Here is a 17,840-nt window from a genome sequence, read left to right as displayed (position 1 = left end):
CAAGCTCACCCTGTTCAATACCCGGTCCCTCAACAACACATGCCTCATCCTGAACGACTACATCCTGGAAAATAAACTGGACTTTCTCTGTCTCACTGAGACCTGGCAACAACCTCTGGACTACTTCGCACTCAACCTCACCACACCCAATGGATATTCTTACATCAATAAACCACGCTCGGAGGGCCGAGGTGGTGGAATTGCCGTTATTCACCGACAAGACATCAGGACCAGCCTCATCTCCATCGCATCTGCTCCATCATTTGAACACCTGGCTTTTAAACTCTCTGGTCACACACAGTCAGTCATGGCTGTTGTCTACCGCCCTCCCAAACCACACCCATCATTCCTGCCTGACTTCTCCTACTTTCTGACCCAGCTATGTTCCCTCTCCCCCTCAATCCTCCTCCTTGGTGATTTCAATATCCACATGGACTCCACTGACTCCACGATAACCACTCACTTCACTGATTTACTCACCTGCTTTAACCTCACTCAACATGTCAACTTTCCTACCCATAACCGTGGTCACATTTTGGACCTTGTCTGCTCTACTGGACTAATTTTGCACCATCTCTCTGGCTCCGACCTCACTCTCTCTGACCACTTAGCCATCACTCTGACCATCAACATCCCCACCCCAGCACCAAGGCATTATCGCACTATCAACTTCCGTAAGCTAAACGCTCTTTCACCTACCTCATTCTCATCCACCCTCTCTGATAAAATGTCCACTTCTCCCTTCGTTGACGTCCACACCCCTTCTGACCTCACTGACTACTACAACCACACTCTCTCCTCCTGCCTTGACCAACCTGCGCCTATAAAAACAAAAACGGTTTCTTTCACTCATTCTGCTCCCTGGTTTACCCCTGAACTCCGCCTGATGAAAACTCGTGCTCGCCAACTTGAAAGACTCCGCAATAAAACAGGTCTCACAGTTCACTCCCAGGCCTACAAGGACCACCTACAACACTATAAAGATGCCCTCTCCCGCGCCCGCTCCGCCTACTACTCTCAAATTATCCACTCTGGCTTCGGAAACCCAAAAGCACTCTTCTCTACAATAAACAAACTCCTCAGCCCCCTGAACACCACCACCCAGTCATTCACAGTAGACAACTGCATCTCCTTCCTTTCATTCTTCCAACGCAAAATTGAAAACATCTACAACAGCTTGACCACCGCCGCACCCGCTCCCCCTCAAACCACCTGCCCCCCCTTATCCTGCCATCCCCTGTCTCAATTCTCCCCAGTCTCCCCTACTGACCTCTCTGAACTCATAGGAATGAAAACTGCCACCTGCACTCTTGACCCCATCCCCTCCAGCTTTGTCAAGGCCTCCCTTCCTGCTCTCTCTCCACTTATCATTGCAACAATAAACTCCTCCCTGTCTACAGGCATCGTCCCACCGTCCCTCAAAATTGCTGCTGTTACCCCCATTCTGAAAAAACCTGGACTAAACCCTGACGCCCTAAATAATTTCAGACCCATCTCCAACCTACCCTTTCTGTCGAAAGTTTTGGAACGTGCTGTAGCCACTCAACTCAAACATCACCTCTCTGCCAATAACCTGTATGAAACATTCCAATCCGGATTCCGCTCCAACCACAGTACTGAAACGGCTCTCCTCAAAATCACCAACGACCTTCTCCTCTCCTCTGACGCTGGCAACCTCAACATTCTCATCCTCCTCGACCTCAGCGCCACCTTTGACACCATCGATCACACCATCCTTCTCACCCGACTTGAAACCACCTTTAACATTACCGGCACTGCCCTCTCTTGGATTAAATCATACCTCTCTGACAGATGCCAGTTCATCTCCATCAATAACTGCAAATCCCCCACTGCTTCCCACCCCCGAGGTGTCCCCCAAGGTTCAGTTCTTGGCCCCCTCCTCTTCATCCTTTACCTGTCCCCCCTCGGTCACTTAATCCGCCGTCATGGTCTCCAATTCCACTGCTTCGCCGATGACATCCAGCTTTTCATCTCCACCAAGTCCATCTCCACCGCCACCCACTCTATCCTGACAAACTGCATCACTGAAATAAAATCCTGGCTTCAAATCAACTTCCTCAAACTTAACTATGATAAATCTGAAATAATCATCATTGGCCCAAAAACGCTCATAAAATCCACCCATAACTTTGCCCTCAACATCGAAGGTATCCCAGTATCCACCTCCCCTCACATCCGGAATCTTGGCATCATCTTTGACCAAACCCTCTCCTTCGACAAATACACTAAACAGATCACGAAGACAGCCTTCTTTCACCTGAAAAACATCGCCAGTCTCCGTCCATCCCTCTCCTCCGTGGCTGCAGAAACCCTCATCCACGCCTTCATCACTTCCCGTCTGGACTACTGCAATAGCCTCCTTTATGGTTCACCCTCAACAATCACCAATAAACTCCAATACATTCAGAACTCCGCTGCCCGTCTACTCACCCATTCCCGGACCCGTGACCACATCACCCCCGTCCTTTACAAGCTTCACTGGCTCCCCATCTCCCAGAGAATCCAGTACAAAATCCTCCTCTTGTGACCGACAAAGCCCTCCATAACCTGGCCCTATCCTACCTGGCTGACCTCCTCTCCAGACACACTCCCACCTGCAGCCTCCGCTCTGCTGGTACCAACCTCCTGACCCCCCCCCATCCGGACCAAATTCAGATCCTGGGGGGACAGGGCCTTCTCCATCGCTGCTCCCACCCTCTGGAACTCACTACCTCACACCATCAGAGACTCCTCCTCACTCACCACATTCAAAACATCACTCGAGACCCACCTGTTCAACACTGCATTCAACATTTAACCCACAGCATCTAACCCCTGACTATCTCCTCTCCTTCTCCCTCCTTTGTGCTTTGAATATTTCCCTATTGATTCTTCTTTTTTTGCAATTGTTTTTATGTTTTGCTATGCATTATGTTTTGCACTCTGTCAAAGCGTCTTTGGGCTTCCTGAAAAGCGCTATTTAAAATAAATGCATTATTATTATTATTATTTATATGGAGTTATTTACAATGAGCCATGTTTCAAATTTTTCCATGCAGCGGTTTTGGAGATTTAGAGGTGCAATATTTTTCGGTTTTTCTAAGAGGGCACCTGTACCACATGACCTATGACGTCATGATTATCATTAAAATATTCTACATGAGGAGGCGCCTCCTATGGTGAAAATTTCATGCTCATCAGACCAACAGTTGCTGAGAAAAAAAATTCACAATGATCGGATAAGTGTTGTACTTGTCGAATTATGATGTCATAACAAAGGCACTGATGACATCATTAAAATATCTTATTCCCCAAGGGGAGTACTTGACAATGAGCCATGTTTCAATTTTTTCCATGGAGCTGTTTCCAAGATATAGAGGTGCAACCTCTTTCGATTTTTCCCAAGATGGCGTCTGTGCCATGTGACCTATGACGTTATAATTATCATTTAAAAATTCTACAGGAGGAGCCGCACATATTCTGAAATTTTGTGTCCATCGGACTAACATTTGCAGAGGAATTTTTGTTTTATTCATACTGATCAGATCAAGCGTTGTACTTGTCGAATTATGACATCATAATGAACGCACCAATGACATCACCATCAACATCTTATTCCCATGGTTAGTACTTGACAATGAGCCATGTTTCAATTTTTTCCATTGAGCGGTTTGGGAGATATAGAGGTGTAACGTTTTTCCAAGATGGCGTCCGTACCACGTGACCTATGACGTCATAATTATGAATAAATAATTCTACAGGCGGAGGTGCTTCTGTGGTAAAATGTCGTGTCGATTGGACCATCGGTTGCCAAGAAAATGAATTTTTAAAATGCAGACACGTACGGCACACGCACGGTACATGACACACATATGCAACTGAATGCTTAACCCCGCTTTTCGCTTCGCGAGCGCAGGGTAACAATAGGGTGTGTTTCCTGCAGCATATTCATGTCAGCGAAGTAGACAGGTAACCATTGGTAATAGCTTGGCCTTTCCTTTGCGAAAAAATGCGTGCCGTCACATGATCTTTTAACCCCTGGAGACCCCATATCTGGACCACTGTTATATTTCTCGTATGTGATATCCTAACCTTGTGCATTAAAAGACCAACACAATGGTAACAAAACACTGAAATCGGTTGAAAAGTGGCAAAAGTATCAGCAGTTATGTTTTCCCCCAACCTAAGTTTTTAGTAGTAATCTGCGAAATGAAATAAAAATTTTCAGGTATTGAACAAAATAAAAATTTTCAGTTCCATGCTGCTGGACTACTGTAATAATTTAAACTAGCCGAAACCCGTGGAACATCCACGGAAGGGAGGATGTGGTGTATGGATAGAGTGTACCATTATGGATGGCATAGGGGATTTGCTTGTCCGAGTAAGAGTTAGGAAGAAAGATGAGAATGAAGAGTGCGTATATGAACAACGATCGCCGACACCGGCACAAATGCATGCTCTGGATTGTCCACTCAGTGGACGGCTTACTTTCGCCTTCGCCTGTCCAATCAGCGGATGGCTTGCTTCGCCTTCGCCCAGCAGACGCCGATACGATGGCGTCGTAAGATGGCGTCGTATCGGCAGTTAATCGGATGCTTTTGGGCCCCAACGTCGGCTAATTCAGATTTTTCGAGTATGTCTGTACGTGATAAACAAAGAGCGCGGTTCGTAGATCGTAAATCTATTAGTGCCGTGGGCATCGGGTCACTGGGTGCGGCGTAAAAGGGATAACAAAGTCGAGTCCTTACGCTATTATTATATAGACTAGCCGAAACCCGTGGAACATCCACGGAAGGGAGGATGTGGTGTATGGATAGAGTGTACCATTATGGATGGCATAGGGGATTTGCTTGTCCGAGTAAGAGTTAGGAAGAAAGATGAGAATGAAGAGTGCGTATATGAACAACGATCGCCGACACCGGCACAAATGCATGCTCTGGATTGTTCACTTAGTGGACGGCTTGCTTTCGCCTTCGCCCAGCAGACGCCAATACGATGGCGTCGTAAGATGGCATCGTATCGGCAGTTAATCGGATGCTTTTGGGCCCCAACGTCGGCTAATTCAGATTTTTCGCGTATGCCTGTACGTGATAAACAAAGAGTGCGGTTCGTAGATCGTAAATCCATTAGTGCCGTGGGCATCGGGTCACTGGGTGTGGCGTAAAAGGGATAACAAAGTCGAGTCCTTACGCTATTATTATATAGATGACTCGACATAAATGTATAAATGATTTTGCCATCGTGTTGAATGAGGCTTACATTCAGTGTTTGCAAGAAATTAGTCCTTTGTAGTCTTCTTCATCTTTTTCTCACCCTCCCCGCCCCACACCCTCCTTTTCCCTCAGGGTCCGCAAGCGTTTGGGGCGATGTGGTTACTGTGCAGGGTGTCAAATAAAGATCGATTGTGGAAGCTGCCCTCACTGCCTGGATAAGCCCAAATTTGGTGGGCCCAATATTCGCAAGCAATGCTGCATGTGAGCAATTTGAATCTCATCTCGCTGTCTTTGTGTACTTTCCTCAAATGTTATTCCCTCTTATTTCCTTTTATTCTATTTTAGCTGTTCTTCCATACCTTTCCTGCCTGCAGATACCGAAAATGTGATCACACTCGCAAGGGCAGAGCAGAGTCGAAGGACAACTTTAGGGTAAAAGAGATTTTCCTTTTGCTTTTTCTCTTCTGGCTTTGTAGCTATTGTTGGTAATGTAGCACAAGCCACAAATAGTTTTTTCCAAGTAATCTACCAATGTCAGCTTGTGTGTTTGTGTTGTTGTACTGATGTTTGTCCCCCTTCATCGGGATGATTTGAGACGGGTTTTAAAGGCCAATCTTTTAACACGAATGTGTGTTCACTCCAGTCTATTTTTGACGATAAAACAAACTCGAATTTTTTTTTTGCCATAAAGAGTAATTACGTCTCTTCTGTTGGAATTGCAGATTGTGGATTGCAAACCGAGCCTCAAGGGCTGTGTACAGAAGCGTTTTTTAAAATATCAATAAATACAAGGCTCAGGGAGGGGAAATTTGCTGCACGTGATGTGCAACGTGCGCAGAGTAAAACGAGTGTTCATTTAAATCCGTATGATGTCGAATAAATAAAGAAGATGTAAGCACACCTGACACTAGGCTGCCAAAGCTTCAGACTTTGGCACGCTCACGAGGCTACACCGGTGAGTAAACTGTTCCAACCCGTCATTTTTGACGGGCTTTATACTAGTACAGTATTAAAACTAGAACTGCACTCGGTAGAGCGCACACTTCCTCCAGGCTGAACAGTTTGTTTTGTATCCCACTGATAGTCTTGTCGGTTTGTCTAATCGGCTTGTTCTTGTCACCTAACTCGTCTACCAAGTTTAGTCATAACTCGTCCATAACTTTTTTGAGATACCCTGCTTTGTATCGTTTTTGGCCCCTATCTCCCAATGGTGAAGAATCACTTCAAAAATTCTAGTAGCCGGATCCGAATCCGGATCTTCACCAAAATCTAATCATTTTGTCCTTGCCACATACGCTACATCTCTGCCAAATTTCGTCCGAATCCGTCCACAACTTTTTGAGATATCTTGTTCACAGACAAACAGACAGACAGGCAGGGGTGAACACATAACCTCCATCCACCTTCGGTGGTGGAGGTATTCAAACAGATTTTGAACTTGAACAAAGTTAAACTCAAAAGTTATCCCACTATTTGAATAATTGCCTAACGAGTAGTTCTTTAGCACCGTGTTTGGCACCGACTGGTTTATGTTGTTATTATTACATGAATGAACAGGACTAAATAATTAAATTGATATATGTGGGAAAATTACACGCCCAGACCAGGAATCGAACCCAGGTCCTCTGGTGAACCGTACCGGTGCTCTGCCATCTGAGCTAGCTGGGCGACCCTGACTGAGCATGCAATTTTCACTTTGACTTTTTTCTCAATTTTCTCAATTCTCAATTTTCCCAAAAAGCCTTTGACTCTGTGCACTGAGAAAGCCTTTGGAAGATAATGGCTAGTTATGGAATCCCTCACAAAATTATCAGAATGGTACAGATCTTGTATGAGGATAGTGAGTGTACAGTGCTGGAAGAGGGAGAGGAATCAGAGTGGTTCATGGTAAAAACAGGACTGAAGCAAGAGTTGTAATATCTGGTTTAGATGTAATGTTATATTTTTGCTAGTAGTAGACTGGATAATGAGGAGGACAACAGAAGGAAACAAGCATTCTGAGTATTGCGCTACAATACATGTCCCCTATCAAAGTTCAAAGTGCCATAACTTTGTCAAAAATGATCGAATATGCAAATTTATGCACGGTTGATGCTGGTTTTCAAACTTGATCTGAGGTATGCTGAGACACGTGTGTCATGCCTCGCCTCATTGATAAGCCCGCAAGGTCGCTCCGTGGAGCAGCCTGCACGTATTCAACTATGTGTGAATTATATAATTACCAACTCACGGTCTGAGGAACGAGCGATTCAAGAGATATCCATTTAAAAAAATATTTTCGTTTAATTAACGATATCTGCCAAACCACGTGCCCTATCGCAAATTCCAAAAGGACATTTTAGTAGACCGACATGCTGAACAGATCTGTGAAGTTTCCCCTCGATTGGATCAAAAATGAGGGAGTGGCTCGGTTTTAAAGGTTCATGCTTAAAAACGTCATAACTCTGAAACCATGTGACACATGACGTCATGCTCGCTGACTTTTTTGTTCGTCATGGGTATGCGATTCTGCCTGCAAAGTTTGGCCTCGATCTGTTCAGCCGTTGCAGAGAAAAAGGTTTTTTTTTGTTTTCACGAAAAGCAATATGGCCGCCGAACCACGTGACCTGTGACATCATAATTACCATTAAAATATTCTACAGACCGAGTCCCCCCTACAGTGAAAATTTGATCTCAATCGGTCCTATTATTGCGGAGAAAATGTTTTTTAAAGGAAATGAAAACTTAAAATGGCACTGAGTTAAGGATCATCAGAATTATAAGAATTCCCAAAGTTCAAAGTGCCATAACCTTGTCAAAAATAATCGAAACGTCGTGAAGTTCGAACCTGATCTGTAACTTATCATGAAGAAACCATGTACCACCTTTGAAATAATTAGCATTAAGAGTTTCGAAAAAAAAGTCCGGAAAACTGTTCTTTGCATGACAGACTGACACTGACTGACGGACTGACGGACTGACTGACGGACTGACGGACTGACTGACTGACTGACTGACTGACGGACGGAGGGCAAACCTATAGTCCCCTCCGGTGTACACCGGTAGGGGACTAATAACACAGGGATAAGGTGGAAGTGTACAACTAACCTGGAGGACATGGACTTTGCTGATGACATTGCCCTTTTATGACATTGCAAACGAAAGTAACAAAAATGAATCTATTCGCATCCAAAACAGGACTCAAAATATACACGAAGAAAACTGGTTTTGAGGATAAATAATAAAAATAACAACATAATTCAAATTGGAGACCAACATCTAAATGAAGTCGATAAGTACATCTACCTAGGGGCCATCGTCAACAAACAAGGAGGAGGGGAAGAAGATATTAGGAATACAATTTGTAAAGCTATGGAATCCTCCATGAAACTCAAACAAATATGAAGCTCAAGCATTTATACATTGAAAACGAAATTAAGACTACTATATGGACGTGAGGCTTGGAAGATCAACAAAGGGGGCAATCGGAAACTCAACACATTTCTATTAAAATGGGTGCGCAGAATATTGAATATTGAAAACGAGATGGCCTTGCATCGTATCAAATTAAGAAATACTCAAAAGAACCAAAATGATGAAGATCAGCGATGAAGTCAAGATCAGAAGATGGAAATGGATTGGACATGTGCTTAGAATGAATTGATGATAACAACTGTGTGACAGCATTGTCATGGAAGCCTGAGGGAAGGAGAAAAGTGGGACGTCCGAGAACAACCTGGAGGAGAACAGTGCAAAAAGAAAGAAAGAGATAGGATGGAGATAGGATAGAGATTGTAAACTGCTCTCTCTCATGGACAGATTTATCCCATCTTGTCTTCAGTTGCCATACTCTTCCTCCCATCCATGGTAATGGTACACTGAAGCTTGTGTTGAGGCAGTTGCCATGAAACAATTTGCCTTCGCCTCATGGAAGGCTAATCCAACTTAAGGCAATCTCAGTTCCTTTCACAAATCTCAGAGCAAGTGTGTGTCTACCCTCAGGAGAGCCAGGAAACAATATCTCTCTACTCTCAAGACTGAACTCTCAAACTTGTCTCCCTCCTCCAAATCCTGGTGGCATCTTGTCAAATCTGTTTCTGGTGTTTGTTCCCTCTCCATCCCCTCCCTTACTTCAAATGGCTACACAGCTGACACTGCAGTGAAAATGCCGAATGCCTCAACTCTGTGTTTTCCTCAAAATCTTGTGTCCCAAACCAGTCTCTCTGTACCCACCTTACCCAGTTGAACCCAGCTGCTCCTGGAATCTGTGTCCTTCTCTCCTGACAAGGTGGAGAAGTTTCTGTCAAACCTCTCTGTCAAGCTTCTGCTGTCTCAACAATGGATGGAGGTCCTCAATGCCAAACATGAAATCAGAGCCGTCTCCCTTGACAAATCGCGTGCCTTCGATATGGTCTGGCACCCCGCCCTGCTCACCAAACTCCCCTCTTATGGTATCCATGGAAACCTCCACGCATGGTTTGCGGACTTCCTCACCGGTCGCAGTCAACCTGTGGCCCTGAATGGAATTCTCTCATCTCCCCTTCCTGTTCAGGCTGGAGTTCCACAAGGCAGTGTTCTGGGACCTGTGCTTTTTCTGGTCTTAATTAATGATCTCTCCGACTCTCAAGAAAATCCTCTCTATCTCTTTGCTGATGACTCCACTCTCTGCCGCTCCATACCTCAACCCTCAGTTCGGCAGTCTGCAGCCTCATCACTCTCTGCAGACCAGGACAAAATCACAAACTGGTCAAACAAGTGGAACATGTCTTTCAATCCTGACAAATCTCACACTCTCACTTTGTCTCTCCGAAAAGACCATCTGGACAACCCTCCCATCTACTTTCTCAACAATCCTCTTGAAGAAGTTCTGTCACTTAAGTGTTTGGGCCTCACTATCTGCCATGATCTTTCCTGGGAAAACCCCATTTCCAAGCTGGCCTCCAAAGCGAGTCGCCGACTGGGCATCCTCCGTCGTGCGAAGACCTTTCTGGGCACTTTTGAGCTCCTCACCACATACAAAGCTTTCATCCGCAGCTCAATGGAATACTGCTCTCCCCTCTGGGCCGGTGCTCCTGCCTCACACCTAGCTCGGCTTCACGCGGTTGAAGCCAAAGCATTCAGAATTATTAGAATCTCCCACGATGAAGCTGATTCTGAAGGGCCATTCTCTCTCTCACCACCGCAGGTAGGTTGGTGGACTTTCTGTCTTCTACCGATTCCTCTCCGGCCTTATTCCCCCTGCTCTGTCTGTGCTCTGTCCCCCAAATATTCCTTCAGTACATACAAATCTGCCAGCAACCCTCTTCTGGTGAAACTGCCAAAATCAAAACTCTCTGCTCACCTTCACTCTTTCATTCCTCTTTTCTCCCACCTCTGGAACAAACTCCCACTCTCTCTTCAATCCCTTTCCTCCCTCCAGGCCTTTAAAACAGCTGTTCACCACTATCTCTTATCTTCCTCCATCCAAAACCTTGATCTTTTCTACCCCCGTTAAAACACCCCAAATCCGCCTCTTTCAATCCCCAGCTTCCTTCCTGAAATTCCTTGAAGTGAAATTCCTAGTAGTGTTCATTTGTTTTATACCGTATACCCCTCCCCCTTCCACAGATCTACCGATGTCCTTGTTCTCTTCTGTTGTTGTGCTTGTGTGCTTCCCTCTCCCTCCCCCTCTTGTCTCCCGCTCCCTTCATTGCATGTTTTATGTGTCCGTGCATGTTGTCATGTTCAATGTGTTAGCTCTTACACGAGCCTCCATTCTGTATACAAATAAAAAAATAAAAGATCATGGAATGAAGCGAAACTGATAGCCAGAAAAAGGGCAGACTGGAAAGTACACACTGCAGCCTTATGGGCCACTAGGTTCGAAGAGGATAGATAGATCGATATAGATATTATTATTATTATTATTATTATTACTATTAGTAATAATAATTTACTGGCACTTAACATTCACTGTCCACTTGCTCTTGCTCTGGTGTACACCCATGAATGGCCATGGCACTATCGCTCCTTCACCATGAGATTGCAGCTTTTTTGGCTGGAAGTGTGAAACCCTGTTGATTAAGTAATTATGCAATGGTAAGCATAACTCTGACAACAACAACAACACAAAGGACTAACTTGAAGAGAGATGATCATGAGTGATATCAATAAGGGGAATAAACTGGCGTGGGTCCTGAAAATAAGGCACTGCGTTCACCCGAAACCGGAAGTACTTAAATAAATAAGGCATACGTGAAGAGCTATCGTGTACACTTTTTTTTGTATACGAGGTTGAGGCTCGTGTAAAAGCCAACACATTTATTTACAGTTCAGTGACAACACACGACAACACAGGACAACACAACACAACACAGGACAGGACAGGAGCTGCACATATATATATATATAGATATATATATATATATATGTACAGTCACGTGAAAAAGTAGGTACGTACACCCCATGTAAAGTTTTGACTTTTTCAACATATTTCAACATTCAGCTATTTGATCTTCATTTCAACAATATTGAGAGGTAAAGGTGATATAATATAACAAATATCATGAAACATTTACATTTTGTAGTCCATTGTTTAATTTAAATAAACATAAATGCAAATTTCACATGTGGAAAAAGTAAGTACACTTTTGGCTCTAATAGGTGGTATTGCCCCCTTTGGCAGAAACAACCTCAAGTAGGCGTTTCTTATAACTGTCTACCAGTCTCTGACATCGACTGGGAGAAATTTTTGCCCACTCCTCCATGCAGAATTCTTTCAGCTGTGCGATGTTTGAGGGGTTTCTTGCATGCACAGCTCGTTTCAAATCCCCCCACAACATTTCGATGGGATTTAGATCCGGGCTTTGACTTGGCCATTCCAGAACCCTCCATTTCTTTCTTTTCAGCCATTCCTTGGTGGATTTACTGGTATGTTTTGGGTCATTGTCATGTTGCAAGGTCCACCTTCGGTTGAGCTTCAACTTTCCGACAGATGTGCTCACATTTTCCTCAAGCACCCTCTGGTACAATGAAGAATTCATAGTGGATTCTATGATGGTGAGCTGCCCAGGCCCTGATGCAGCAAAGCTGCCCCAAACCATAATATTTCCACCACCATGCTTTACAGTTGGTATCAGGTTCTTGTGGCCAAATGCTCTTTGGTTTTCGCCAAACATGTCTTCTGGTACTGTGGCCAAATAGCTCTACCTTTGACTCATCTGTCCAGAGCACATTGTTCCAGAAGTGCTTGTGTTTGCCTCGGTGTTCATTGGCAAACTTTAGTCTTGCCCTGATGTTCTTTCTGGACAGAAAAGGCTTCCTACTGGCATACCTCCCATGTAGATCAAATTTGTGCAGCCTCTTTCTCATGGTAGACTCGTGCACTTTGACATCAACAGTGGCAAGAGCTACCTGTAGGTCCCGTGATGACATTCTGTGGTTCTTAGAGACTTCTTTCAGCATCTTGCGGTCTGCTCTCGGGCTGAACTTGCTGGGGCGGCCTGGCCTGAACAAGTTGGCAGTTGTTTGAAATCTTCTCCACTTCTAGATGATCTTCCGGACAGTCGAATGATTGATTTCAAATTGTTTGGAGATCTTTTTTAATCCCTTCCCAGACTCGTAGGCATCTATAACCTTCTTTCTGAAGGTCTCAGAGAGCTCTTTTGATCTAGGCATGGTGACTCCGCACACTTCAACAACAAAGAGCAACCCAAACTAAATGTTTGAGGTTTAAATAAGACAGGTTCCTCCAAGATCCTCTCTAACGATGTTCTAATCATTTGCACCTGAGCTGATGCACCTGATTCTAATTTTAGGTATTTGTAGTGATAAATGTAGGGGTGTACTTACTTTTTCCACATGCGAAATTTGCATTTATGTTTATTTAAATTATACAATGGACTACAAAATGTAAATGTTTCATGATATTTGTTATATTATATCACCTTTACCTCTCAATATTGTTGAAATGAAGATCAAATAGCTGAATGTTGAAATATGTTGAAAAAGTCAAAACTTTACATGGGGTGTACCTACTTTTTCACGTGACTGTACATATATATATATATATATATCTATATATATATATATATGTGCAGCTCCTGTCCTGTCCTGTGTTGTGTTGTGTTGTCCTGTGTTGTCCTGTGTTGTCACTGAACTACTTTCTCAAACTTTTGTGAAATCGTACCAAACTTCTGGAATGCACATATCTCTCCCGTCGGTATGTCCTAAGGGTATTTGCTTTGAAAAATTTTCCAATTTTTTTTTTTTGGGGGGGATTTTGTTTTTTTCAACTTCAATTGTTTATAAAATGTGATATCACGTATATTACAAATACATTTGTTCATAATATATATATATATAATATATATCATAATATATTCATAATAATATATTCATAATATATTCATAATTGTTTGAATTATGATTGGTTTAAACCATGACAAAACGTCAACTCGGGTACAGTCATTCATCTATATATCTACACATCTGGGCAGTGTCTGTGTTCTCACTTAACGACTCCCTCAAACTTTTGTTTCCGTGGTTGTGAAGTGTTTTTAATAACGTTGTGGTGGTTTTGAATCACGTGGTGGTGAGGTATTTTGAATTATGTGGTGGTGAGGTGTTTTTAAATGATGTGGTGGTGAGGTGTTTTTAAATCACATGGTGGTGAGGTGTTTTTAAATCACATGGTGGTGAGGTGTTTTTAAATCACATGGTGGTGAGGTGTTTTTAAATCACATGGTGGTGAGGTGTTTTGAATTAATTGGTGGTGAGGTATTTATAATTACGTGGTGGTGAGGTGTTTTTAATTATGTGGTGGTGAGGTGTTTAGAATTAGTTGGTGATAAGGTGTTTTGAATTATGTGGTGGTGAGGTGTTTTGAATTACTTGGTGGTGAGGTGTTTTGAATTACTTGGTGGTGAGGTGTTTTTAAATGATGTGGTGGTGAGGTGTTTTTAATTTTGTGGCTGTGAGGTGTTTTTATTACGTGTTTTATGGCTGTGAGGTGTTTTTATTACGTGTTTTATGGCTGTGAGGTGTTTTTACTTTCGTGGTGGCGAGGTGTTTTTTATTACGTTTTTTATGGCTGTGAGGTGTTTTTATTACGTGTTATATGGCTGTGAGGTGTTTTTAATTTTGTGGTGGTGAGGTGTTTTTATTACGTGTTTTATGGCTGTGAGGTGTTTTTATTATGTGTTTTAAGGCTGTGAGGTGTTTTTAATTTTGTGGTGGTGAGGTGTTTTTATTACGTGTTTTATGGCTGTGAGGTGTTTTTATTATGTGTTTTATGGCTGTGAGGTGTTTTTATTTTTGTGGTGGTGAGGTGTTTTTATTACGTGTTTTATGGCTGTTAAGTGTTTTTATTATGTGTTTTATGGCTGTGAGGTGTTTTTATTACATGTTTTATGGCTGTGAGGTGTTTTCAATTTCGTGGTGGTGAGGTGTTTTGAATTACTTGGTGGTGAGGTATTTTGAATTACGTGGTGGTGAGGTGTTTTGAATTACGTGGTGGTGAGGTGTTTTGAATTACTTGGTGGTGAGGTGTTTTGAATTACGTGGTGGTGAGGTGTAATCGTCCCAAACTTCCAGTCTGCACCTACCCCTCCCCTATGTATGTGCTGAGGGGTTCTTTCTTGAAAAAAAAAACATTCAACCTAAATCTTCAACCTAAATTGCCTATAAAAATGTAATATCACAAACACAATAAATACATTTGTGCAAAGTAATTGTTTGTATTATGATTGGTGAAAATCATGACAACACAGCAACTCAGGTACAGTCATTAGCCTCAGTTAAAATAAGCCCGTTCCTCAGTATCGACGCTTGGTGAGGCGAGCGCAGCGAGCCGAGCCAAGCTAGTACATATATATATGAATATATAATGTATAATAAAGGGAGTGGGAGACAGAGAAAGAGAGAAACACAACAACGGTAGAGAGCAGGGACGTCGGGAGATCTGTGGAAGGGAGAGGGCTGGGGCAGGATACATGGTACAAACAAATGGACACTACAAGGACTTTCAGGAAAGAAAACAGAATTTGAAAAAGGTGGCTTTGGGATGTATTAATTGGGGTGGAAAAGATCAAGGTTTTGGGTTGGGGGAAAATAATAGATGGTGGTGGACAGCTGTTTTGAAGATCTGGAAGGAGGAGTGGGACTGAAGAGAGTGTGGAATTTGTTCCAGAGGTGGAAGAAAAGAGGAATGAAAGGGTGGAGGTGAGCTGGGAGTCTTGATTTTGGCAGTTTCACCAGAAGAGGGTTGCAGGCAGATCTCGTGCGTCCTGCAGGGATATTTTGGGGACAGAGCTGGGGGAGCTAGGCTGGAGAGGAGTCTGTAGAAGACAGAAAGACCACTCACCTGCCTACGGTGAGAGATTGAACGGCCCCCAGAATCAGCTTCATCGTGGGAGATTCCATGATTCTGAAAGCGTTGATTTCTACAGCGTCAAGCCGAGCTAGGTGTGAGGCAGGAGCACCGGCCCAGAGGGGAGAACAGTATTCCATCAAGCTGCAGATGAAAGCTTTGTATGTGGGGAGGAGCTCAGGTGTGCCAAGGAAGGACTTCGCACGACGGAGGATGCCCAGTCGGCGACTGGCTTTGGAGGCCAGATTTGAAATGTGGTTTTCCCAGGAAAGATCATGGCAGATAGTGAGACCCAAAAGCTTGAGTGACAGAACCTTTTTTTTTTTTTTTTTTTAAATGTTGAAGACTCCAATTACAGACTATATAGTCCTCATCGAGGCCAGGCCTTAAATAAAAGAGCTGCATTCATAAAGGTGAGGAGTGAAAATGGGTAAGAAAAGTGTGTGATGTTTGTTTACAAGAAAAAGATTGAAGCTAGCCCGAAAGCTGTAGTTTGAGTGAGACAGAAAGTAAGACCAGCAATCCTGACACGGAGAGTGTAAAATGGTTGCGGGCACCACTTTAACACTTCTAAGTCTGAACGGTAGTACTAGCCTGGCCCTGGGCAGTTACTTTCTACAACCTACTGTCTAAAAAACCGGTCCAACCGGATGGGTGTTTTTTGGGAGACATCATCTCCTTACTGGATGGCCATTGGCTCACGGATCGGGATCATACACCCTTTAACAGGTATTGTTTTTAGTCCTGCAGGTTATCGGTCACCCTCCCCACTGATAATCCAGTGTGGGTAGTCTGCTTTGTCACCGAATATCCCACCATGCTACAGGTATCACTGGGTATCACCAGTGGCAGTCAAGAGACCAACTTGACTGAAAAGGTTTGACCAGTTTGTGGTTTTATCCAGGTCTGTGGAGAATGAAGAGGCTGCTGCCTGCCGATCTGAGGGTTGAGATATTGAGCGGCAGAGTGGAGTCATCAGAAAAGAGACGGAGAGGATTTTCGAGAGAGTTGGAGAGATCATTAATGAATACCAAAAAAAAGCACAGGGCCCAGAACACTGCCTTGAGGAACTCCAGCTTGGACAGGAAGAGGCGATGAGAGGATTCCATTCAGAACCACAAGCTGACAACAACAGGAGAGGAAGTCTGCGAGCCAGGCATGGAGATGTCCATGGATACCATAAGAGGAGAGTTTGGTGAGCGGGGCGGGTTGCCAGACCGTATCGAAGGCACGAGATATGTCAAGAGAGACGGCTCTGATTTCCTCTTTGACGTTTCGGACCTCCATCCATTGTTGAGATGGCAGAAGCAGCATGTCCAGAGAAGAGTGACCTGGTCTGAATCCCAATTGATTTATCCGAGATGAAGCCATTGGAGAAGAGGAAGGATTTGATATCAGAAGCGATGATGGATTCCATGACCTTGCTGATTATTGGGAGCAATCTAATTGGTCTGTAGTTGCAAGGATCTGTTTTTGCACCTTTTTGTGTAAAGCGGTAATGTTGGCTGATTTCCAAGCAGATGGCAGATGATATTGAGCAAAAGACAAGGTGAAGAGAACCGAGAGAGGGTGAGATAGAGCGGCAGAGCAGGATTTTAGGACCCGTGGGCTGATGCCGTCTGGTCCAGTTGCAGAATCAAAGTCAAGGTTTGACAGAAACTTCTCCACCTCGTCAGGAGAGAAGGACACCGAGTCCTGGAGCAGCTGGGTTCGACTGGGTAAGGTGGGTACAGAGAGAGACGGGATTGGGGCACAAGATTTTGAGGCAAACACAGAGTTAGGCATTCAGCTTTTTCACGTGCGGTGTCACCTGTGTAGCCGTTTGAGGTAAGGAAGGGGATGGAAGGGGGAACAAACACCAGAAACAGATTTGACCAGATGCCACCAGGATTTGGAGGAGGGAGGCAGGTTTGAGAGTAGAGAAATATTGTTTTCTTGCTCTCCTGAGGGTAAGCACTGATCTATCAAATGAATGTCCAACACTTTTGTTCAATTTTCTTTCTCACAATCCCCTTGTTCCTTGCTTTTAAATTTAATCTGTTATTTAAAAATAGTTTTTCGTTTCTTATTCTGTTCCTTTCTCTTTTCCCAAGCGTATGCCTTCATCCCTTCGGCCTGCTTTAGCGCCTTTGGACAGTTGGAGATCACATCCAGATGTTAAAGGTCACCCTATTGTCAGAGGTGAGTGACCTGCATTGGTGTCGTACTTCTTCAGATATATATATATATATATATTTATATATATATCTACACACACAACACACACACACAACACACACACACAACAAACACAGAGCTTG

The 17,840-nt window shown here is 43.7% G+C and overlaps 1 protein-coding gene across 4 annotated transcripts in view; it reads left to right on the top strand.

Moving 5' to 3' along the window:
• Positions 1-17,840, top strand: part of LOC137421345 (uncharacterized) — a 303,203-nt gene that overhangs the window by 63,845 nt on the left and 221,518 nt on the right. For all 4 annotated transcript variants that reach the window (XR_013622345.1, XR_013622346.1, XM_068107313.2 and 1 more), the window contains exons 8-10: positions 5,346-5,474; positions 5,588-5,645; positions 17,634-17,721. Coding sequence is in view for 2 of the 4 variants with exons in the window: in XM_068107313.2 (XP_067963414.2) it covers positions 5,346-5,474; positions 5,588-5,645; positions 17,634-17,721 (275 nt within the window). In the remaining 2 variants the exon portion in view is untranslated. The remainder of the gene's footprint in view (positions 1-5,345; positions 5,475-5,587; positions 5,646-17,633; positions 17,722-17,840) is intronic.

The sequence above is a fragment of the Myxine glutinosa genome, chromosome 2 (genome assembly GCF_964187855.1).
Source record: "Myxine glutinosa chromosome 2, kmMyxGlut1.1, whole genome shotgun sequence".
Lineage (NCBI taxonomy): Eukaryota > Metazoa > Chordata > Myxini > Myxiniformes > Myxinidae > Myxine > Myxine glutinosa.
This window is presented reverse-complemented; position numbering and strand designations above follow the sequence as displayed.